The sequence below is a fragment of the Henckelia pumila genome, unplaced genomic scaffold (assembly GCF_033568475.1).
Source record: "Henckelia pumila isolate YLH828 unplaced genomic scaffold, ASM3356847v2 CTG_461:::fragment_3, whole genome shotgun sequence".
Taxonomy (NCBI): Eukaryota; Viridiplantae; Streptophyta; class Magnoliopsida; order Lamiales; family Gesneriaceae; genus Henckelia; species Henckelia pumila.
Genome location: NW_027331831.1, coordinates 10,180,086 through 10,205,029, shown reverse-complemented (window position 1 = coordinate 10,205,029; position 24,944 = coordinate 10,180,086). Strand labels below are relative to the sequence as shown.

The window sequence follows — 24,944 nt, the reverse complement described above, 5'->3', positions numbered from 1 at the left end:
TATACAAAGGGACGGAGGGACAATGTTATTTTTTTAAATAACTTAGATATCTGTAGTCTTTTATGAATATTTCAATTAGAAATGAGGCATTTAATGTTGGATGAAAATAATGTTATGATAACAAAGTAATTCATTAGGAAAAATTATCTTTTAGGTCTCATAACTTATAAACTCTTGGTTATGTTATGGATCAATTCATGCTTTTATTCCAGTAATTTTCTTTTTTTTTTTAAAAAAAAATTAGTCATTTTTTTATTGAAGTGCTAATTTGCAACATCCTTATGCTAGCAATGTCGGATATCATATAAGCATTTTTCGATTACACGTTAGTCGATATCATGTCAGTATTTGCAGACATACGTCATAAGAAAAATGATTAAAATTGGGGGAAGAAAAAGAAGAAAATGTATGTACTAAAACGGTCAATTAACCGACAACAAAATCAAATAAAAGTGAAAAATATGTAAGTTAGGATACAAAAAATTGTAAATTTTATCTTCTCAGAAATTGGAGTGTCCCGCAGCAATTGTGACTACCAAAAAACGAAAAGTCGACAAAAGGCAAATTTAGTTATATTGGCATGGGCCATCAATATGCTAGAGAAAATAATTAATGAAAATAAGAGTTTATTAACGAATATAAAAACGACATCAGTTTCTAATTCATAAAATTTCTACACAAGCAGTCGAAATAGTTTCATTTATATAAAATTTGTGATAATCAAGTTGACATCAATATTATACATTATTCAAATATTACAAATATTTACTCGCTAGCTAGTTGAACAAAAATAGTCACATGATTACCAGGGCTCACATCTCTGAATTTTAAATAGAACTAGTATTTTACCAAAAGATTTTAGTTTGATACTCCGACGAAAGTTTTATGATAGTACATATGTGGTGTAGATAATAAAGATGAGAAAAAATATCGAATTTTCGGCATACCGAGTTTATCGTATCGAAAAATATCGTATTTATCGAATTTTTGTTATGGTATGATAACTATACTGACTTTTTCCGTACGGTAACGATATGAAATGTGAAAATTTAGGTATATACCGGTACACCGATATATCGAAACATTATATAAAAAAATTAAAAATATATAATATTTTTAAACAATGAATTTATAATTTTTTATATTTTTTAAAAATATAAAAGTTTTTTTTGGTATAAAACGATATATACTGACACCGTACCGAAATCTCGATATACTGTAAAATTTTGGTATAATCGGTATGCTAATTATATGTACCGAAATTTTTCAGTATACCGTAATGTTCGGTATAAAAAATTTTATAGCATAATTTTCGATACGATTTACGGTATACGTTTTTCGATAAGATATACCACCCCTAGCCGATAATGCATAATGTTCATCCATTTCTTGCTCTTCGTCAATTTTATCATCCATTGACTCATTTCATATATATTATAGAGTAATATTATAGGTATAACGAAATGTGTACATCAATTTATACAACACAAAAAATTCAATAAATATATTTCATTTATCAAAATCTCGTGATACTTACTTTGAATACAAATCTTGCGATATAATAACAAAATCTCACGATTTGATTGTTGTAAAAATCGTTGTAAACGATATTTGTTGTACCTTTATGATTATTTTATATCTTATACCTATCTTAGTTCATCATTAGAAAAAAATTGAATGGATCACCTGAAAAACAATTTCAAAATTTTAACTATATATCAGCTGGGAATTGGGAAAGGGGCAAACGATGATGCTTTGTTAGGCATACAATTAAATTAGGGGTGTCAATTCGGATGAGCCGGTGGGTTTGAGTCGGGTTTGACGAAAATATTTTTTAAAAATTTCTCAACTCGAACCAACCCGAAAATGACAAACCCGAACCCGACTAACCTGATCAATCCGAACCAACCCGATTTTATTTTTAATTTTTTTAACAAAATAATTAAATAAAAAATAAGACATACAATAATAATAATAGTAATATTTAATTTAATCACATAATAACAAAATTTAAGCTTATATATAATTTAAATTTAAAAGTCTAGTTGTAGAAAATCTAAAATATACTTACTACAAAAATAAATATTTAAAAAAATATATACAAATAAACATTAAATGACGAAAATCTATTATATCAATATACAATAAATTATTTTTTTCAAACATATAATGTATAAAAATGTAGCAAATCTTTCTTAGTTTTATATAAAAAAAATATAAAAAATTTCGGGTCATCTCGGGTTAACCCGAACTCAACCCGATTAATTTTTTCGGGTTAATTTTTGGGTCAAGCCGATTCGACCCGAACCAAAAAGCCCCAACCTCAACCCAATAATTTTTGGGTCGATTCGTTTCGAGTTGACAAGTTGAATTGAGTTTTGTCATCCCTGTATTAAATAGAATATATATATATATGATCAAAAAACGTGGGCCAATAAATGATGGTGCATTCATTATCTGTCAATATCACATAACAATTTGATTAATATTATGCTAAAAGCGCAAAATCCCGAGTCCCAAGATATCATTAATTATCACTAACCTTTCAACATAGACACCCGTAATCATTAGTCCCAACAATCATAGTCAACTTTCGTCGGTAGACCCTTCTCGAACTACTAATTATGAAGATTGTGTTTCGTCTAAAAAAAAAATAATAAATTTATGAAGATTGTTTTGTGTACATTTATTATAAATTGCATCAAACATATCTCATATCATGAAAATATTTGTTGGAACATAATCACTTGAGCTTACACATTTAATTATCACAAAACTCTTGCAAAATTATTTCACGGATAAATTTTGTGATATGAGTTTTTTAATTGGATTATCCATGATAACGTATTACTTTTCATGTCACATGTAAAACTCTTTAATAAATATGAACATGATTGACTCGTCTTACAAAAGGCCAACTCTTTAATTATATGTGTTAATGAGTTTATCTTACAAAAGTGAACCCCAAATAATAAGTTATAATGACAACATCAAATTTAAATACAAATATTATATCGTGTACAGACTTGTTTTCTTATTTACTAATTTATGATGAGGTAAATTGAAAATAAGGCAATTGAAGTTTATAAATCTTTCCGGTCATAACTATGAGTTCAGATCTCTATTCCATATGTTTTTATTGAGATCTCATCATCATAAAATTATCGTATCTTCATCATTTGATACGGAGGATCGATCATGGATTTAGATTTTATTCAAATATAAAATTATTTTCTAACAATGTTGTATTTTAAGGTTTATTCAGTATATTTTAATGAAACAAAAAACGTTGGATGATAAACAATAATAATTCTTTCAAAAAAAAACAATAATAATATTTTATTGAAAAATTGATTTTCTACATCTATTTTTAAAAACAAAAAATTATTATGAGATCGTCTCACTGGTTAATTTTGTGAAACAGATCCCGACCAAACTTTTAAAAAAATATTGTTTATGTAAAAAAATATTATTTTTCACCATATATTCGACACGTCTAATAGATAAGTACCAATGACACGTAAGACCTACCGTTTTGGAAAATGGGTAATGCTACATATACATGGAGGGTTACACGTTGGGTTACACAATGCACTTTAAATTACATGATTATCCCTGCACTTTATTTGGAAGAAATCTTTCAAAAATGCATGTAGGATAATCATGTAATTTCAAGTGCATTGTGTAACCCAACGTGTAACCCTCCGTGTACATGTAACATTACCCTTAAAAAAAATACATATATTTTCAAATCTATTGAACAAACAAGTGCGAGATGGAGATTCCAGCCGTTAGTAGTGATTGTGTGCGACCTATCCTTTCTGAGTATCATACAAGTATATTTGTTACATCCAACAATTCATATTATTCTTAATTACACGATGTCCATGATTTTTTCCGTAGACATGTGAGCATGAATATGGACTAATTGATACAACCTTAAGATAATGACTTAAAGATATCATCTAATTATTACAAACCACACGATTTTATTACCAAGACACTTAACGATATGCTAATTATTTGAAAACTTCCTAAAATTTTTGGTTATTATTATTGTTGAGCTGCCACGTACGTTTCAACTTTATCACACATTATTATAAATGTACGTATGTAATTTGCTATCTTTTACGTTTGTTATTGTTATTCATCATAATTCGGTGACCGATCATCGACGGCGGACATAACAGAGGAGGTGGTCCATGTAGGTCAAGTTTGGTAGACTTCAATTCCTATAATGGTCCATACACTACTTGGGAATGGAGTAAAGGAGCCATATATACACATACACAAATACACAATAATGTATACATAACATACAAACACGCACATATTAGTTGTTTATTTTCCTTTATAATATATATTATCATATTTTGAATTTTATGATAAAAATTTATTTGGAAATTATAAATAAGTTGTTTATATGCTATGCTAATATAGTAATTCTAATATAACAAGTAACAACGACAATGTTAAGAACAAGAACAACAACAATAATAAATCAACTCTTCAAATTCATTTTAGTAATCAGTAGTTGTATTAATATCAAATCCATTGTGCATCAAGTTAAATATTTTCAATAGTTATAATTGTGATATATTTCAAATTAACGACATATATCCGCGCACAAAAACTACTATAAAACGATCTCACACGTCAATTTTGTAACATAAATCTTTTATTTGAGCATGATCATGATAAATACGACCTTTTATTATGTCAAAAGTATTACTTTTTTATTTTAGATATATGCGATTTATATCCATAAAACCGTCTTACACGAGACATACTCATATCTCGAGCTATTTTTCAATCTTTCCACAATTCAAATTTTTTTTTTGAAATCAAATCATTTCATTCAAATGCAAATTAGAGTTATGTTTGTATTGATGACGGTCGAAATAGTGAATTTTCAAACTCCCTTCACTTGTTTGGATATTCAAAATCTAAGAAAATTTCAATTACACCATATATTGAATTAATCAATTCTATCGTAATCATAACACATTTCAAATATTACATATCATTTAAAATATATTATTTCAAATTTTCTTTCAAAAAAAAAAAAAAATCCTCGGTGTAGATGAGCCAGTCGTAGAATAGCACAACCTGAAGCTTTTAATACACTGGACACTCCGAGAAAAGCTCACTCAAAAGTCACTTCTTTTCTACTCCCAAGATCTCTCTCCTTCGCTCGCTCTGCTTCTCAGAATCTATTGTACGCCAGTGGGTACACTACGCACCTCCCCTCTCCACGGAAAGGAGGAGGAGGATCCACCCTCCTGTTCCCCTACCCACACCCGACTATACACACAACATTATTGTATGTATATCTATCAACACTAACACCAGCATCGCTGAATTCGTCGGGCCCGGGGATGGATCCGCAGGGGGCAATGATGAATGACGGGGCCGGAGGTGCTTACAATTTCTCGGAGATCTGGCCGGGTTTTCACGTCAATGCGACGTCGTATGCTCTGGCAATGGATCCGACGGGGATGGACCAGAGATCGAATCGTGGTCCAGCCAATCATAATAGTTCGAAGAAACGCCGCGACGAAGATGAATGCGCCAAAGGAGGTGCTTCCACCAGTAACAGCGAGGGAGACAATTTGGTACCATTATTTTATTTATATGTTTGGTAGTGAAATTTAAGCTTTTCTGAGTTCAAGTTATCATTACCAGAGCAAATCAATTTACTTGGCCGTTATATTGAGCATAAAAAAAAATAATGAATTAATTATTGAAATAAATGCAGAGCTTCTCCATTTTCAACTTGGTAGTTTGGAAAATGTGCTTGAATCCAAAATTTTGTTCAAATCAACGTTTTGGTCGATATATAATTAATATTTCTGAGTTCACAAATTAAATATTAATTTATATTTGTGATGTATATTGTAATATATAATTTTTAATTATGTATGTAGCTGCAACTTCCAGGGTAATGTGATATACTTGCTTCAATTGTTGAAATGAAATTAGCCCATTATTTTCGTTGCGTGGGTGTGCAGAATGAAGGAGATGGTAAGAGGTTGAAGGCAGAGGGCGTTTCGAATGGGAATGGCGAAAATAAAGCTCAAAGGGAAGGTGTTGTGAATTCAGGCAAGGCAACGGAGAAAAGTGCAGTTAAAGCAGCTGAACAACCGAAGCAAGATTATATTCACGTCCGAGCAAGAAGAGGTCAAGCTACTGATAGTCACAGTTTAGCTGAAAGGGTAATGGATGCATCACCTTTCTATTTAAGTAGTAACATTTAAGAGATGTAACACCATTTTTGTAGTTCTATGCTATTGATTGTTACCAACTATTAGTTAAGTTAGGGTGGATAAGAAGCTAGACGACGCCTATTAGTCAAGACGTCTATTATGCTGTGTGGATTGTTGAAACCTAACAAGAGCCTAAAAATAGTCTATTATGTTATGAGCATCTCAAACCTAGGTTCTGCTCCACCATTTTTGATGAAGTTGATACATGGTAAATGTACATTTTATGAGTGATTTTTAACCTGTCGGTTCCTCTTGGTACAGGCTAGAAGAGAAAAAATAAGTGAGAGAATGAAAATCCTTCAAGATCTTGTGCCTGGTTGTAATAAAGTGAGTTCCAACATCTTGGGATAATTTTCGTCATCTGATTGAATACGTGTATCATTTCATTTAAATATATTTTGTTACTTTTTTCCTTGTTCATTTGATTTTGAAATTCGTGTAGCACATGGACATATTAATCTGTTTGATATGAATGTCGGGCTTCTCGGGAAATCTTATGCATGCGACTGTTGATCTATTTTGATATCCATAATTCCACTCCATGCTCATTTATAGTGATTGAATATTGATATACCTACCATGGGTATCTGACCATAAGATACCAATAGTTGTCTTTTCATGGGTTCAAGTTTGATTCTCACTCATTTGCGCATATAAGAGTGATAACAACTTTCCGAAGTTCGGAGACTGTTCTAGATACATTGCAAATGCTCTTAATAGACGAAGTAGCTAGATATGTAAAAGTTGGCATTGTTTTCAGATTATCTGATTCTTTCCATGATTCCATCTTATATTGGCGTTTCAAGGATATGCAAAAAATTGTGGTTTTGCATTTTTGAAAGTAATTATTATCCATCTTTCTCTTTGTGGGTCGATACTGCGGATACTACACTCATATTTTCTGAAATGACAAGATGATAAGAAGATTCATTTGGTTCAGGTAATTGGCAAAGCACTGGTGCTCGATGAGATAATTAATTATATCCAGTCGTTACAACGTCAGGTTGAGGTAAATCGTTTCTCCCCCCTCTGTCCAAAGCGTAGTCCCTTGAATGTATGGCGTCGGTGCTTTGATTTTAACTTATTTTAAGAATGTTCTCACTTGAAAAACGAACTCATAGTTCACTTGTCTCCCAGTTTCTGTCGATGAAGCTTGAAGCAGTTAATTCGAGAGTAGGTATTGATGGATCCTATCCATCAAAAGATGTAAGTGTTCTTGTAGCATGGCTATCAACTGCCTGAATTTTCTCCTGAACTATAGGCTATTTCAAATTTCCTATATGCCATTTAGCTTCAACCTTCGTTGGAATTTGCCTCTGTTCTTCAGCATGACTATCGCATTTTTTTCAATTTGTGAAGTTCTCTCAGCAAGCCTTTGAAACGCCGGGCATGGCATTCGTGTCTCAAGGTACAAGGGAATACGGAAGGGATTCATCACCAGAATGGCTACACATGCAGATTGGTGGCGGCTTCGAACGACCATCATGATTAACACAAATAATAGAAAAAGACAAAAACAAAAACAAAACGCCACCAAGAATGCAGCGGACAGCATGCATGTTTCTTGAAGCCGAATATGTTTCCACGTCTATCTATCTTATACGTGAAATGGCTACGTGTTAAAGCAGATTGCTCGAGTCTCCCGGCGGCCATGATAGTTTGATTTTGAGAGTTGTGAAACGCTTCTCTCGTTATAAGCTTTTATTTGTTGTACTATGTTTGCAATTTGGTGTAGTGAGAAACTTGGAGTTCATTGAAAAGAAACAATTCAAGCTTAATTTCTTCTTGCACGTTACAGCCATCCAGGGATCTGATAGAATTGATATACTCTTTATGGGATCAACATATATTCATTAGCCTTCCAAACGAAGCACAATTTAAACGTTCATTTTTCAAAGGGTTTTTAAAAATTAAAGTGGGGTTTAGTTGAATTGTCTTTTCTAGAAAAGGAAGATTGAGAGAAGAAAATTCAAAAAGTACTCGTTTTCTATTTATGTTTGCTATAATTTTGTCTTAACTATGGAATTACTTACTTGTATAAATTACTTCCCATATTAAGAAATGCTATGAAATCACAATTTTACTTGTTTTTGCATCCAAAAAAGTACTAAAAAACTTAGTCTCACCAATATAATACTTATGATGAACGTCAGTACTTATATGAGATTTTTCGACCCCGATGAAATATCACGTTTTGTTAAAATGTGTACAACTAACAATAGAAAAGAGTTATTATTGTTATTATTATTTTTACCTATAATTGCAGGAGATAAAATAATAGGAGGGTAAAAATAAATATGATCAAAGGAGCTAGTTGGAATTAAGCCAACATATATATGAGAGGAATTATTCTATCAACTGCCAAGTCAAACATCGCCACCCTGAATATTTCAAAATTTTCTAACCAGAAAATAACGACGTCGTTCCTTCCCGGAGATCCATCACTGACAATCATTTCCCTGTCATTAGCCCACCCTCACTTCTTCCGCGTTCAAACCACGCATAGCTAACCTCGGCCAAAAACCATCTCCATCTCATTAAACCGTTTTCCAACACGCGCCGATCTTCGCGTGGTTGAATCTTAAATTTGTTTTACGCGGATTAAATTAAATTTTCTTGTATAATCAAACCCCCTCTCCTCCCTCCCCTCATTCGCATTGCACAATTCAACCATCGACAACTGCTACAATTTTCGTTTGTATTCTTCGTCGCTAAATTTCAGATATTTATGTTTATTCCAATCCCTTCCCTATCTTTCGTAAGTATTTAGGGGTTTATGCACCTCAGTCCGGTTCGATCGGACCAACTGTAGGGAGAGAAAATGGCCGGATGGAGGGGATCTAGATTGGGCGGCGGCGGGGGGGACGGCTCTCCGACGGCGAACGGTGTCTCGTCGTCTCGTACGGTTCGCCTTGGCAAGGTTCAGCCGCAGGCGCCAGGTCATAGAATGGTTTTCTGCAACGATCGTGATGCAAATACCCTCGTTCAATTCAAGGTTATAGTTGCAGGATTGTTTACTTGTTTTTATTTCATCACCTGCTCTTGATTTATTTCTATATATATATGTGTGTGTGTGTGAACTTTCTGTAGTCAACAATGCGTAGGTGAGTTCATTTTTATGGGTGCCAATCGCATCGCACAAACCCAGAAACTTGAATAATGAATGAACTATTATTTTGAGCTTTAGCTGGAGTTTGATCCGTTATATTCAAATTTTAGATGTATACTAATGAGCATATCACATTCGAGACGGACACATGAGCTATGCATCAGAGTTTGAGGCAGAGGGCACACATTCTCTGTGTATATATAAGTTGTGATTCTTATAATGCAGGCGAATCCAAGGAGAATGCAACGTAATAATATTCATATTTGCTTATACATTGGCAAATATATATGTTTCTTATTTTCTTATATTAATGTTTGATAGTTTGTAAATCTATGTGATATAATTTTCTTCGCCCTATTAGATTTTGAATTTTCATGTTTTAGCACATGTTGCTTTGATGATGAACAGATTTTACCTTGCATCCTGAGGCTCTAGGGAACCTGTTCGCCTTGTTAATCCTGATATTGTCTCCAATGATCCAATCTGGTGTGAATAATTTCTGTAATTAGATCTGATTAGTTCCATAATTGATTTTCAGGGAAATTCTGTGTCTACTACGAAGTATGATGTCTTTACATTTTTACCAAAGGGACTTTTTGAGCAGGTAATATAATGTTGCACTATTTTTCAAAAGAGTAACTTGTTATAGAACGTTAGAGTTTGTCATGAATACCAGTTAGCATTTATCTGCTTCACAATGATGTGCAACCTTGAAATGACTTTGTCCTCAATACTTAATTTATTCGTTTACCTGTATATTGGTTTCAGAAGGATTTAAAATCAATCCACAAACTTGGCATTAGGACTGCAGTTGCACTAAATCCGTTGGGCTCACATTTTTCTCTTGAACAGTATTTTTCAATCCGACTTAGTTTTTTTAAACAATTCTGGAGATGAGGTCCCTTGGTGGAATGAAATATTGGTTCAATTGATCTATTTTTAGCTGCCATCCAGGGAAACAGGTAAAAAGACTAGCTAAATTTGAGATACGTGTAGAAGGTTGACTTATCAGTTAACTGCATTTGTTGTAGAGAATAGTGCATATAGAACATTTTGGAGCCTTATAATTTCTACTTATAGATGACAATGTAAAATCTATAAATAAATAAATTTTTACCATTCTATGTAATGAAATTGAATTCTAAGCTCGGCATCTGCTAGATAAGAATTTATGTTGACATAGTTGCTGACTGTTTAGAATGAAGTTTTTTTTTTAATCCTTCATCTAGTGACCTGCTTAGCAAAAAAGAAATATGAGACCTCATTTTCCTGGTGATTTAGTTTGTAATACCTGTTTCCTCTTGTTTAATTTATGCTGACAGTTCAGACGGGTGGCTAATCTCTACTTTCTCATGATATCAATATTGTCATGCACTCCAGTCAGGTATGTTCCTGTAATACAGTTTAGATCACCAAAAGTTCCATAAAAGATGATATAAACAATTTGAGTATTTTTGGCATCACAATTGACTGAATTGAGGAATGTTTAGATCTCCATATACTGATTTTTTGCTATATAGAATGCAACAATTCGTGGAGAGGCTGGTGAGGCCAATCTAGCACTTTTTTGGCATTTGTGTAGAGATAACTGGTTAATCTGAGATGTGATATAGCTAAAAAATGTGTATTCTCTTCAAGTTTGTTGGATTTTCTGTTGCATGGATGTGGATGGTGATTGCCAATATAATGATGTTGTAATATGTGTCAATACAACATTTTGCTCTATGTGTCTGAAAAGGTTCTGTTAATTTGTTGTTTCAGCTGAAGAGGAGAGAGCTTGTCTACGCACATGTTATGTTTAAAAAACTATGCTGTGCATTCTGGTTATTGTCTAAAATACCTTTACTTGTATTGCCTTCTTTGTGCAATTCTAGGTTCTCAGTTGTTTTCCTAGTTATGTGCATTAGTTTTCTTGTTGATTGACCTGTGTGAAAAGTTGCTGCATAAGATCATTTGAAGCAAGAAGTTTATCTTAACAATGACTTCCATGGTTGTTAAATGCAACATTTATGAGGAACCTTTGTTTTCATGCAGTCCTGTGAGTCCTATAACAAACGTGCTTCCACTCACCTTGGTGCTTCTTGTATCTCTCATCAAAGAAGCGTGGGAGGACTGGGTGAGAATCATATCATTTTATCTCTTTGGTGTTTTACAATATATACATCTTGTTCTGAAGGTTCTCCATGCCTCTTCCCGCTTCTATTTTTTTTCCATTTATGCATGGCAGAAACGTTTCCAAAATGATATGGCAATCAATAATTCCAGCATCGAAGTGTTGCAAGATCAGAAATGGGTATCCATCCCTTGGAAGAAGCTGCAGGTTGGAGACATAGTCAAGGTAAGGTTAACTTATTTATCTCCCTTCCTTATACCCTGTATTAACTGTTTGTGCTAAATCATTTGGGTTCTGATGTTTTAAGTAGCTTCGTATTTTCTTTTCTCTGCTGTTGGTAGTATGTAGGTAGCAATGTCTGGGCTGCTCATGTTCGATAGTAGAAATACATAAGTTATTGCGCTATGTCTCTGCAGGAGATTATGATGCACTGGGGCCTTAAGTTAGCAGCAATATTTAGATAATTTGAAGGGGGGTTTCTGGTGGGGAACTGTTAGTGCATTTGATTACACACCAGGTCAAATATTTGGTTAATCACTACTGTATCACTATTATAGCCCTAAAAACTTTTAGGGATCTTGAAAACTAGTCAACACAATGTTTGTGTGTACGAGTTTGCTTAACTATCTTGAGAGGTTTAGATTATGAGAGCTTTACTCATGGGTACGGTAAAACATATATATTTGTACTTGGGGTTTCATTTTTGGCATTTTGGAATAAGGTTTTTGGAAATGTGATTTTGGAAATCATATTGCTGAATTTGGTGGTACATTTGGTTTTCTAGTTTTCTTAACAGTGTATGGTGTTTCTAAACGAGGAATATGGTGTAATATAATACTCATGACTTTTTTATGAGTGATAAAAAAGTTGAATTAAAGTAATGACCATGCTGATAGTTGTGAAAATGGGATGAATTTACAATTTTGGAATAAAAAGTGAAAATAGTTATTATTGTTTTATTTTCAGAGATAGAATATTTCTGGAAATGAATCTAAGCGTATCCTTGCGCTCTGATGGCTAATTTCATTCGACCTGCAGTCAATAGATGACACATCTCAAATTTGATTGAAGATAATGTTTTTTTGTATCGGCTGCCAATCACAATTATGAATTATGTCTCCTTGAGTCTTGACTGTTGCTTCTTACTCTGAATAGTTCAGTTGGTTGATAAATGTTCATGACCTTTAAATTCTCTATGGAATGAAATCAAACCTAGTGATGATAATTTTTAATCCACTCGGATGAACTATTTTTCATTGAATTTACCTGAAAGTTAGACCGTTTTTCTGGTTGAAGGTGAAACAAGATGGATTTTTCCCAGCTGATCTATTGTTCCTTGCTAGCACAAACCCCGATGGTGTCTGCTACATTGAGGTTTGCTCTCTTTGTGTTCGTGGTGGTGTACTGTTTCTTCTCTTTTTGGAATAGAACAAAAATATTTATCTTTACTCTTTCCACGAATCCACATCAATTATCAGCTATATTTGGTTGTTTTACAGACTGCAAATCTCGATGGAGAAACTAACTTGAAGATAAGGAAAGCATTAGAAAAGACTTGGGACTATGTGACACCGGAGAAAGTGGCTGAGTTTAAAGGTACTTTACTTTCAGTATAAGGATACAACATGTGATAACACACATAAATGTCATGTCATCTGCCATATTGTGGACCGAAAAATTTCTGAATGACTATTTTGTTTTCAAATGCAACCTCGTTGATTTGTGATGCTTTGTAAATAGTCTTCATTGTGGGAATGATGTGCATCAATGTGATTGTAACCCACTGCCTAAAAATCTTGTTGCATGTTTATATATTGATGAAATGTGTCTGTTAAATGCAGGTGAGGTACAATGTGAGCAACCAAACAATTCGTTGTACACCTTTACTGGCAACTTGATCCTTGACAAACAAACCTTGCCGCTCAGTCCAAATCAACTTCTGTTACGGGTATGGCATGACCATTTTTGGCATCATCTGTTTTCATTTGATTCATGTTTCAGTAGGTTTTGAGTTGAATCAATTTCTCGATAAAGAGAAATATGACCAACAGTGGTTCGAATGTATATAAAAAGAATTATGTTTCTACAAATCTGATAAAGTTGCTAGCTGCATTCTCTTATTGCATTATTTTTTTACGAGAGTCCGATGATTGATAACACTTGATTTGTCTTAATATGGATTGAAATTGGGAACAATTCCTAGAAAATACCAATTATAATTTTCAGTTTCTATTCTGTTAATTGCTTGCTACTTTCTACTTAGTTGCAGTATGTTTAAGTTTAATCTATCTTTGCATGTTTCAGGGCTGTAACTTGAGGAACACCGAGTATATTGTTGGTACAGTTATTTTTACAGGGCATGAGACAAAGGTACATTTCTTACTTTATTCAAGTCTTGTCCATTATTTCGTTTTTATTTTTCTAGTTGAGTATTCTGACGGTTTCCTGGTGAAGGATGTATATATTAGCCATTTGTTACTCTCATCATTGGAGGGTTTCGTTTAGTTGCTGATTTTTGATAATTTTTCATTCCAATTGATGAATAATCAAGTGCCATATGTCATGTCTCAATTTTTATGTATTTTCGTATCTAATTATCATCTTTGAGGCTCATTTTCCTATTCTACCAGTCACTTGTTTCTGCATTTCAGTGGTGTCTTTGGTGCAAATGCAGGTTATGATGAACTCCATGAAAATTCCTTCCAAAAGAAGCACGCTAGAGAAGAAACTTGACAAACTTATACTAACACTGTTTAGTGTTCTCTTCTGCATGTGTCTTTTGGGTGCTATAGGCAGGTTTGACCTGTTGTCTATCATGTTTCACTCTTAAAATTTCTGTAACTCAGTCTGTATTCATTTCTTTGAAGTTCAATGCTATACTGAATTATTTTCGTAATTTTGTAGTGGTGTGTTCATAAATCAGAAGTACTACTATTTGCGGTTTGACAGTTCAGAGAAACAGTTTGATCCTGGCAATAAATTTGTGGTAAAGAGTGGGATCACCTTTCTTTCATGATCGTGTTTATGGTATTAGTTAATGCGTTCAGTTTCAACTTCTTCCTCTGACTCACCTTTTCTTTTTAATGTTCTATAGGTTGCTGTGTTGACATTTTTTACCCTCATAACTCTCTATTCACCAATCATTCCTATCTCTCTGTATGTTTCTGTTGAGGTAGATTTCACGGCGATCTGTTATCTTCTGATTTCACTGAGTTTATGTTGTCATAATTCACCGACAAGCTTTTGTTTATATCAGATGATTAAATTTATTCAGTCCACTCAATTTATTAACAACGACTTACACATGTACCACGCTGAGAGCAATACCCCCGCTTTGGCACGAACATCCAATTTGAATGAAGAACTTGGGCAGGTAGAGTTTTGCATTGTTTCCCCTTCTTTTTAACATTTTGGTTGGTGGCGTAATAATTTTCATTTTTTTTGCATGCTGTAATATCTGAATATGCCATCTAGTTCAGGGATACATGTTCTAGTGAATATTTGATCACTTAGATTTTGTTGCTTGTTGATGTCTTATTTGTCACAAGTGGATTCTCTTTGCAAATATTGTGACAGGTGGAGTATATATTCTCTGACAAAACCGGAACCCTGACAAGAAACTTAATGGAGTTTTTCAAATGTTCAATTGCTGGAGAGGTATATGGTTCTGGCGTCAGCGAAATTGAATTGGGAACAGCTCAAAGGACTGGAGTAAAAGTTGAGGTAAATATTTCTGCCCCAAAATAAAGAGATTCCTATAAATCTTAACATGTGTTCTACTGAGGTCTTTGATTTTCAGGTTGAGAGACCTTCAAATTCAGCACACGAAAAGGGATTCAACTTTGATGATGCCCGACTTATGCGTGGTGCTTGGAAGAATGAACCTAATCCAGAGTCTTGCAAAGTAGGTTATTTAATTGATAGCAATTTACAAAACTGTCCCAAATGTAAACCAGTATTATATTCTATTTCTCTTTCTTATGTGCTATATGTCCCATGGCGCTGCTTGACTGTTAGTCTAACGTCTTGTGGACGAGACTAATATACACCAATTCTATCAGATGTTTTCATTTCCCTGTGGTCATTTGATCTTGTTGTCAAGCTTTGAAAATTTCTTTGTTCTCATAAATCCTGTCATTGACTTCATCGGTCTATTTAGTCAAGTAGCCATGGCAATGGAAACTTTTTTTGGGTTATTTTTGAATAATTTTTTTCGTTTAAACAGCAAGAAGACGGCAATGTTGAGCATTCGGTTTTCGTTATTGTATGTCTACCTTTGTTTAGCTTTACATTTAACATGGATTTAGTATTGAGACAACATTATAGGATTGAAAATTTGGGCCGTTTATTTCATTAGTGCTGCATGCCCAACCTTCTTTCATGGTACGAAAAACAGTTAATTTGTCAATTTCTTTTCTTTCACTTCTTTTTTGGTTTACCAGGTGTGCCTTTTGTGACTTTTGTTTGAGACCCCTTGGATAGCTCCTACGTAGAATCAATCAATAATTTCTCGTTATTCTTGTCCTGGTTGATGATAATTTCGTCCTTGAGAAAATGTGTTCCTCTCGTGTAGGAATTTTTCAGGTGCCTTGCAATATGTCATACTGTGCTTCCTGAAGGCGATGAATCTCCTGAAAAGATTCGATATCAAGCTGCATCTCCTGATGAGGCTGCTTTGGTTACGGCAGCGAAGAACTTTGGCTTCTTTTTCTTCAAGTATGTGGTTTTACGTGTAGATAATAATTGCTTGTGGTGAAACTATATTTTTATTTATTTTGGAAAGCGTGTACTGAAACTTTTTAATGTCTTAACTTCAGGCGTTCACCAACAACAATTTATGTTCGTGAGTCACATGTTGATAAGATGGGAAAGGTTCAGGATGTTCCATATGAAATTTTGAATGTCCTTGAGTTCAACAGGTAATACATTCTTATTCGCATGCTTATTTTGAACCTGATCAATGGAACTTCGAGTTAAGACTCAATAATCTTTTTGATGTTTTAGTACAAGGAAGCGCCAGTCTGTCATATGCCGCTATTCAGATGGTAGACTTGTACTCTACTGCAAGGTTACGGAATAAAGCTGTATACGTTCATTAGTTAAAATTTACTCCTAGACTTAAATTTTAGCTTCCTTTTATTTATCCTTATTACAGGGTGCAGATACAGTAATATATGAAAGATTGGCCATTGGAGACAATGATTTGAGGAGAACAACCAGGGAGCACTTGGAGCAATTCGGAGCTGCTGGATTGCGTACACTCTGCCTGGCTTATAGAGATTTGAATTCTGACGTGTATGAAAGTTGGAATGAGAAATACATTCAGGCAAAATCAGCTCTCCGGGATAGAGAGAAGAAATTGGATGAGGTGTGCATCTGACAGCTATGTTTATGTAGCACTTTCATGCATGTTTTTTTCATGAGTATACTCAGCATACTCTTTTTTTTTAAATCTGTTTATAGGGCAACCCTGCAGGCATGACATCTGATGAATTTAAACGATTAATTTCATGTTCATAGTAATATGCAATGTACATACTCGAAGTTTATTTGGAATTTAGACCTTTTGTGTCACTTGATCTTCTGTTATCCGGTATATGTTGAACATGCACTACTCTGATTTTAATCTCTTTGTATAGGGTTCTAATTTGTTTTTTAGGTTATAGAAAGCCTTGTATTGTTCTTTTATCCATGTCATAACTCTTGTCTGTGTGCTTTGCCAATAATAATTACAAAATCTTAGACTTCTGCTATAATGGATAAAAACTGTTTCAGGTTGCTGAACAAATAGAGAAGGAGCTTGTTTTGATTGGATGTACGGCAATTGAAGACAAGCTTCAAGAGGGAGTGCCAGCTTGCATAGAGACGCTCTCACGAGCTGGAATTAAAATATGGGTGCTAACCGGAGACAAGTTGGAGACAGCAATAAATATTGCTTACGGTAAGAAAGTCAATGATTTCATTTTGTTTGCACTTGATAACTGGTGTAATTTCTTTTGTCTCTGCTTCATTTCTCGCAGCGTGCAAGTTAATGAATAATAGCATGAAGCAATTTATAATAAGCTCAGAAACTGATGCTATCAGAGAAATTGAGGACACGGTAAATAACACACTGGCATTGTTTTCCCATTAAAAAAACAGAACTCATTTTAACCTCCAATTCCTGAATATTTTATCAGGGTGATCAAGTTGAACTTGCTCGTGTTATAAAAGACACAGTGAAAAATGACCTAAGAAGATATCATGAAGAAGCTCAACAGTATCTTCTTTCTGCACCTGGATCAAAATTGGCACTTGTGATTGATGGAAAGTGTTTGATGTATGCATTGGACCCTAGTTTGCGAGGACTGCTACTTAATTTGAGCTTAAATTGCAGTGCTGTAGTTTGCTGCCGAGTTTCTCCACTTCAAAAGGCACAGGTAAAGTTTCTAAATATCATTGTGATCTGCTTTTATTTCTACTGTTATAAAGTTAGATAAATGATAGTTTTACATCTATATATGCTGACTTAGAGTATGCTATCTCTACAACCCTTTGATAAAATAATTTTGTCAGTAGTTCTGAAATTTGATTGCTATCATCTGCAGTCATCATGACAGCTGAATAGTTTATATTTACTGTTCTGAATAGGAATCTAGAACTTTCTGAAAATAAATGATATCAATGTTACCGTCATTTTGGTGCCCAGAAATTGTCTCAAAAGTTTAGACAAGTTGCTCATTCCATGTATATCTGAGATAGAAAAGATTCTGGTTAAGTGCATTTTGCAGTTGCTTCATGCATCTTCCATCCTGCATCATCCTTTATAAATTAGTGGCATCCTCAGCTAAACTGGTCGCTTTGCAGTTTGGTGTTTGGCTTCTCTTGCAAAATAACCTTTTCCCTGGAAGTTACCCAGGACATGGGAGCATAGCAACGCGATTTCTTTTTCTGTATCTGCTTTGGACTATTGAGCATCTTTACAGCAGAATATGGAATTTGCATAGTCTGTCGAAGTTTATGTTGTTTTCTGATTGAATCATTTGGTGTCTCTTTTGTCTTTAGATAGCTAGATAGCCTATAATGAAGATGGCAAGAACAAGATAACATTTTCTCTTTACCAATGCATTTGCAGTTGCACATGGAAAACTGTCATCAAATGAAGCCATGAGCCCATGAAGAAATTAATGGATATATAGTCAATGAATTGTTGATTCATGTCATTAATGAACTAGCAAATGAATGCTATTGCAAAGAATCTTTAGGTCATTGTCATGATCAAAACATCATCGCGGCATTGTTATCACAGAAGCTGCTCGATTTTGTGAAGTGCTTCATAATTTGACGGGCTGACTTATCATTTTTTTTTTCTGCTTTTAGGTGACAAGTTTAGTTAAGAAGGGTGCAAAGAAGATTACCCTTAGTATTGGTGATGGTGCTAACGATGTTAGCATGATTCAAGCAGCTCATGTTGGTGTTGGAATAAGTGGGCAGGAGGGGATGCAAGCAGTGATGGCAAGTGATTTTGCCATTGCACAGTTTCGCTTCCTCACAGAATTACTCCTTGTCCATGGGCGGTGGTCATATCTCAGAATATGCAAGGTTCGGCACTCTACAGTTTTATGCCAGTTCTGCTGTTCCAAGTTCTATCGTTGACAGCTCCTAATTTTTTCACAGGTTGTGACTTACTTCTTCTACAAGAACCTGATGTTTACTTTCACTCAATTTTGGTTTACTTTCCGGACTGGATTTTCTGGCCAGAGGTTTTATGATGATTGGTTTCAATCTCTGTACAACGTGATATTCACTGCCCTACCTGTGATCATTCTTGGACTTTTCGATAAGGTACTGAAATGCACAGATTTATTATTGTGTGCCTGTTTGATTATTACATAAGCTCAAATTTTTGTATTGAGAACAAGCACGAGCCTTCTGTTGCATAATATTTTTTGCCTTTTTGCTGGTTTCACAATTTTTGTTAGTCGCTTCTTTCAGGATGTTAATTGTTCTCTATCCAAGAAATATCCTGAGTTATACAAGGAAGGAATAAGGAATACTTTCTTCAAATGGAGGGTTGTGGCAACATGGGCCTTTTTCGCAATCTATCAATCACTAGTTTTCTACTACTTCGTCGTTGCTTCAAGTGATCGTGCTATGAATTCAGCTGGCAAGATGTTTGGCTTGTGGGATGTCAGCACAATGGCATTTACTTGTGTTGTTGTGACTGTCAACTTGCGCCTCCTCATGATGTGTAACACGATTACTAGATGGCACCACATAAGTGTTGGAGGAAGCATATTAGCTTGGTTCATTTTTGTCTTCATTTACTCGGGTGTCGTCTTACCTAAAGCACAAGTATGATCTCTCACTATTATTTCAGCCACTTGTTACGTACTTGTTACTAACTCCTTTTCAAATTTTGTTAATTACCGCAGGAGAATATCTATTTTGTGATTTATGTCCTAATGAGTACCATATATTTCTACCTCACTCTGATTCTCGTTCCTATCGCTGCACTATTTTGCGACTTTGTTTACATGGGGTAAGTTTTACTTTTACAAGAACTTGCAGCTTTGGAGCATTATTATTTTCATAGGTTATTTACTCTCAACTCTTCTGTGGCTAACCTTACTTCAGGGCTCAAAGATGGTTCTTTCCTTACGATTATCAAATCGTCCAAGAAATTCACAGGAATGAGTCTGATGGTAGTAGGATAGGATTACTCGAAATAGGAAATGACAATCTCACTCAAGATGAGGCACGTAGCTATGCTCTGATGCAACTCCCTGGTCAGAAGTCGAAGCACACTGGCTTTGCTTTCGATTCACCAGGTTATGAGTCTTTTTTCGCATCACAGGCAGGAGTTTTTGTGCCACAGAAGGCATGGGATGTGGCTCGGAGAGCGAGCATGAAGTCCCGACCCAAGGCAACACGAAACAATTGAGAATATACATGTTTGTACAAAGTTTTGTGTGTTTTTTGTATCCCTGTATTGTTAATATAGCATCGGCAGAATCAACTGTGATTATATCTTATAATGCAGTAATGATTCGTTTTGTAGGAAAAAAAAATCAATTTCACGTAGACCCTCTAGATTAAATGTTGATTAGTTATAGGATGTACGAATTGGCTTCTCTTTTATTTGTATAATTAGATTATTAGATGAGGGTTTATTAAGTATCACTTGAGTGACATTGTTCATTCTTTTATCTGTGAAAGGAGCCTTGTTGGCCGTACTATATACTATGGGTGATCATATGCCTGTTGATTCGATTTTTTATTACAAAAAAATAAAAATAAAAAATTGAATCTTATCAGTCCGATTTTGCGAAGAAGTTGATAAAATCAATCCGTTAATAATTAAAAATGAAACCTTATTTGGTTTGATTCGGTTATTGATTTTCAACTTGATTGTTTTTTCGAATAAAAAATTGTATTATCCTAAAATTAACTAGCTATCATAGATTGGCAAATATCGATACTCTTTAAACCATTGAACAGTGTAATATATGATGTTGACATTACAAAATTAGCATAAAAAATATAAATTCTGAAATATATATTTATAAGTTTGATGATGGGTTAAAAGATTAAAATTAAAAGATAAAATTGTGTACTGCAACCTTAAACATATACTTTTGCACATAAATATGGGTCAACGTAAATAATTGTAAGTCTAATGTTAGTTGTTTCATATAGGTTGAATAAAGTTCTTGGGAGTTTTGTATATAGAATTGAACAATCATTTCCTCTAAATTAGTTTTTGGGGTTGAATTACGTTTAATTCTCCATCTTATATATTGGAATGCTCATAGTTGAGTTACCCGAGCTAGCTTTTGGGTGAAATTCATAATCTTAACATTGTTAGCTTTTGATGTTAAGTTAAATCCAAATCCACCGTCTTTAACATCTAAAATAAAATTTACGGAAAAAAAATTATTATATTATTATATTTAAAAAAAACTACTAATTGTGTAATATAAGCTAAATATCATATATATACTTAAAAAATTAGATATTTTTTTTTTAAAAAAAAACTCTTATTCGACCCTGTCACGGCTAAATTTTGTGAGATGAATCTTCAACCAAATACAACTAATGAAAAGTACTAATTTTATGTCCAAATTATTATTTTTTGCTGCAAAAATATCATTTTCTATTAATTATGTTAAAAGAATATTGTGTAATTATATATATGTAACACCATGTTCGGATAACTTCTGAAAATCATAATGTGCACCATACGGTCCATACCCATCACATATAATGCTGAACAAAAAATTGTTCTTCATTGGTATTCTCACTATCCACACTAAATATAGTTAAAATCCTTTATTACGACAATTCTTTACCACTTCGATTACTTGCTTTTAAGGCAAAAGGAAAAGAAACTTAAATTAGATAACTAAAATTCTTTACGCTAGAATTTATACATAAAAGAACTCTTCGATTTAGTATGAAAGTCCCTCTACACGTAATGAATGTGCATCGAGAGTGAGTTCATAGTTACAATTGTGTCGTGACATCTTTAAGTCACAACCCCTATCTCTAATTTAACAGCAACACAGCATAAAAGTGCACACATCCAAAACTTTCAAGATACAAAAATAAAAAATGGCAACATAATTGGCTTTCAATTTAGCTACATTCTAATATCTAACAGTATTGTGTATCTCGTAATGGGTTAGTCATCAAAACCTAGAACTAGTTGGAAGCCTGACTAGCCCAACTGCGGCGACGGCTGCAGCACTTCTCTTCCGTCTGAAGTAAATAAATGAGCCACTGCTTACCAGTAAAGCCATCATAAGCGCCTGGACAGTGTGTAATTTCGAAACCCAAGTCAAATACATTGCATATGTTTATGGATACAACGAAAACTTCTGTGTATCAAGATGAGAGTGAGTTTTATACATACATTTCAGGCATAGATGTATACTACATGGTCTAGCATTGGGTAACCTAGCGTCCTAGCCACAATTGTGAATGGCCACTTAAAACACATGTCCCAACTACATAAAGAAAGTTTCGTCCCCTCAACATACACAGCACCGCCATCCGCAAAATTTCAAGCTTTACCCTGGTGATTGGTGATGTGCCTGCAGCACACAAAACTACTTGTTCCAGAAAAAAACTGCTAGACTTGGGTCAAATCATTTTATTGTTATTTTGGTAAGCTGTAGTTCTGTTATTGTTATATTTAAACTCTGGAGGTCCAACAACATGGAAACGAGCTTTTCTAAAGTCTTGCAAAAGAAAGCAACTAATCTAAACTTGATACCTACAGGCATGTATCCTCGCAATCGATCCACTCTTTAGGAGAGTATTATACTGGTCTCTTAAAGATAACTCTCATGGTTAACATCTTCTACACAGGCTACACAGCCCGTGCATAAATATTCATTTTTTGAAATCTTCAAATCCTAGAGCTTCATCATGTATAACTTCAACAATTGCCAAAATAACTGGAGATAAAAGGGATAATTTTAAATCTTGTCACCTTGATAAGTACCAAGATTATACATGTAAGTTTCCATTTTTTCAGGCAAAAAACATTGTGCACAAATGTAAAGCAGTATTAATTTACCTCAAAGCCAAGAACGGATAATTTTTCTTCACTTACTGCAGGTATGCAGCTTCTATAAGTGACATGAACACCCGATACACTTTCTAATTTTGCTGTATCACTCAGCAATGTCCTTCTTTGCCCACCATTTGCATGCAAATCTACACTCTCGAGAGCAGATCGAGTCTTTTTTTCTTTGAGGCCTTTTACATCTTCTGAACCAGATCCAACTGGAACACATTTCAAACGAATACGATAACCTGTTTCACCGCAACGGAAACTTTCATCCCTCTACAGAAAAAGCAGCATAGGTTCCATGAGTTCTTGAATATTTTCGGTACAAATATATGAATGAATATGAAATTTACAGTAGTAAATAAAATTAAATGCAAGTTTTGTCCAATTTTTTAAAAAATTACACAATCATTATGGGACTCCAACTTCAAGCAATTTTTAGTCCACCGGACTAACTTCTGCTTAATATCATGTAGTTATAGTTGAGCGGCCAAAACTACTCTCACTCAAAAGAGTTTCTGTACTCAGACCATGGATGCACTAAATTTAGTAAATTTGAAAATCCTTTGCGTTTGTTCATACTTCATTAGATTGGAAAAGTATTGCTACAGATAATGAAAATACTGGTGAAACAGAGCACCAAATTACAGAATCCGGTAGAGTTCACAAGGCGCAACCACTCATTACACCAAAAAGAATAGCTTATTTGGACAACAATGAAATTTTGTACACACAAGAAGTTCTCACTGCCAAGTATTAGACAAGCTAAAAGCATGTATTTGATAGTTTCCAGGAACTAACATCCAAATTTCAAAACCAAAATACCCAGTGAAGAAGCTATAGTAATTCTCCGCATCATAATATAGGATGATGCTATAGTAATTCTCTACCCAACAACTCTTTAAAGATCTATCACATTTATTCTCCGCTTAAAGATAGCTTCACTGCCTGATAAGTGTAAAATTTTATATCAAACTCTAAATTTATAAACAAATTGTTAGTAAAGTCGATAAAAGACGCGATCTTGTACATAGAAGATCATATGGTTTTTCATTCTCAAGAATGACTTCTTATGATCGTGGTTTGAGATTTTAGCACTGCCTAATAATCAGCGTCAACAGAATAGTTTCATCTACCGAAAACCCAGAAACTAAAATCAAACAGGAACTGAGACCTTTTCGGAGCGAGAGCAGGGAATGCAAGGACCAGAAGGAGAGCAATCAAACGTGACATTTCCTCCAGCTGGTGTCTCCTTAATACCCATTAGAGCCCTTCTCTTAAGAACCCTTCTTTCACTGAAAATATGGAAATAATTCACTCCAAGAACAAAGGAAGACATAAATTAAGAAGTATAGACGCCACAGATCCAAACTGCGAAGGTTCCAGAAAAGGAAATTGAGCAAACTTACGAATTGTGAGCTAGAGAATGACGAGAAAAAGAACATATCAACATGAATAAGAGGAGAAGGAAGATCAAAATTGTTGGCGATTGATTTGAACGAAGCATTTTCGCCTGCGAATTCCTCCTCCCCGCAACAGATCTCTGCTCTTTCTCGAATAGCTTTTAGAAACGGGAGTCCCCATAGGTTTTCTTTTATTGCGATTTCGCCCCTATATTGTTTCTCTTCTTACGCCATTATTATTTACGAATATTTGTAAATTTTATACCCACAATTTATGTACTGTTTTAGCTAAGATTTTCTAAAATTTATGTTGCTAATCTTAGCTAAAATATATTTACATTTCATGTCATTAGTTTTCGAGTGTTTTATCAAGTCATCTTACCGGTGGTCGATTTCATGAGATGATATACAAATTATTAGAATTGACTATATCGATTGTTGGTTCTGCCCCCAACTGTCATTTTGACCAAGGAAACCTACACTTCGAATTATCTCA

At 34.1% G+C, this 24,944-nt stretch overlaps 3 protein-coding genes across 3 annotated transcripts; 2 read left to right on the top strand and 1 right to left on the bottom strand.

Moving 5' to 3' along the window:
- Positions 1–5,169: 5,169 nt before the first annotated feature.
- On the top strand, positions 5,170–8,082 carry LOC140872071 (transcription factor BHLH094-like). Its single transcript, XM_073274802.1, has 6 exons — positions 5,170–5,615; positions 6,012–6,215; positions 6,528–6,593; positions 7,207–7,275; positions 7,404–7,472; positions 7,626–8,082. The coding sequence occupies exons 1-6, from the start codon at positions 5,379–5,381 to the stop codon at positions 7,752–7,754; spliced, it is 774 nt and encodes a 257-aa protein (XP_073130903.1). The 5' UTR covers positions 5,170–5,378; the 3' UTR covers positions 7,755–8,082.
- Positions 8,083–8,678: 596 nt separating this feature from the next.
- LOC140871252 (phospholipid-transporting ATPase 3) lies at positions 8,679–20,676 on the top strand. The gene is made up of 27 exons (XM_073273673.1): positions 8,679–9,261; positions 9,914–9,979; positions 10,698–10,759; positions 11,410–11,491; positions 11,603–11,713; positions 12,785–12,862; positions 12,988–13,084; positions 13,330–13,436; positions 13,793–13,858; positions 14,163–14,284; positions 14,393–14,474; positions 14,583–14,660; positions 14,745–14,861; positions 15,065–15,211; positions 15,288–15,392; positions 16,062–16,204; positions 16,306–16,407; positions 16,493–16,556; positions 16,644–16,856; positions 17,264–17,429; positions 17,509–17,588; positions 17,668–17,907; positions 18,848–19,069; positions 19,145–19,312; positions 19,463–19,822; positions 19,903–20,009; positions 20,105–20,676. Exons 1-27 carry the CDS (start codon positions 9,088–9,090, stop codon positions 20,409–20,411), a joined length of 3,666 nt encoding a protein of 1,221 aa, XP_073129774.1. The 5' UTR covers positions 8,679–9,087; the 3' UTR covers positions 20,412–20,676.
- Positions 20,677–21,869: 1,193 nt separating this feature from the next.
- LOC140872186 (uncharacterized) lies at positions 21,870–24,620 on the bottom strand. The gene is made up of 4 exons (XM_073274973.1): positions 24,455–24,620; positions 24,220–24,340; positions 23,052–23,321; positions 21,870–22,278 (listed from the first exon to the last, which is right to left on the bottom strand). The coding sequence occupies exons 1-4, from the start codon at positions 24,550–24,552 to the stop codon at positions 22,159–22,161; spliced, it is 609 nt and encodes a 202-aa protein (XP_073131074.1). The 5' UTR covers positions 24,553–24,620; the 3' UTR covers positions 21,870–22,158.
- Between the last annotated feature and the right edge of the window lie 324 nt (positions 24,621–24,944).

What these genes read in the sequence shown, in the direction of transcription:
- LOC140872071 (XM_073274802.1), top strand. Translation starts at nt 5,379, where the DNA reads ATGGATCCGCAGGGGGCAATGATGAATGACGGGGCCGGAGGTGCTTAC. An exon ending in ACAGCGAGGGAGACAATTTG is followed by an intron (nt 5,616 to 6,011) that starts GTACCATTATTT and finishes GTGGGTGTGCAG; the next exon opens with AATGAAGGAGATGGTAAGAG. An exon ending in CGTTACAACGTCAGGTTGAG is followed by an intron (nt 7,276 to 7,403) that starts GTAAATCGTTTC and finishes CTTGTCTCCCAG; the next exon opens with TTTCTGTCGATGAAGCTTGA.
- LOC140871252 (XM_073273673.1), top strand. Translation starts at nt 9,088, where the DNA reads ATGGCCGGATGGAGGGGATCTAGATTGGGCGGCGGCGGGGGGGACGGC. An exon ending in GGACTGGAGTAAAAGTTGAG is followed by an intron (nt 15,212 to 15,287) that starts GTAAATATTTCT and finishes TTTGATTTTCAG; the next exon opens with GTTGAGAGACCTTCAAATTC. An exon ending in AGCAATAAATATTGCTTACG is followed by an intron (nt 17,430 to 17,508) that starts GTAAGAAAGTCA and finishes CATTTCTCGCAG; the next exon opens with CGTGCAAGTTAATGAATAAT.
- LOC140872186 (XM_073274973.1), bottom strand. Translation starts at nt 24,552, where the DNA reads ATGCTTCGTTCAAATCAATCGCCAACAATTTTGATCTTCCTTCTCCTC. An exon ending in CATTCTCTAGCTCACAATTC is followed by an intron (nt 24,341 to 24,454) that starts GTAAGTTTGCTC and finishes CCATATTTTCAG; the next exon opens with TGAAAGAAGGGTTCTTAAGA. An exon ending in CCTGCTCTCGCTCCGAAAAG is followed by an intron (nt 23,322 to 24,219) that starts GTCTCAGTTCCT and finishes CTTTTTCTGTAG; the next exon opens with AGGGATGAAAGTTTCCGTTG.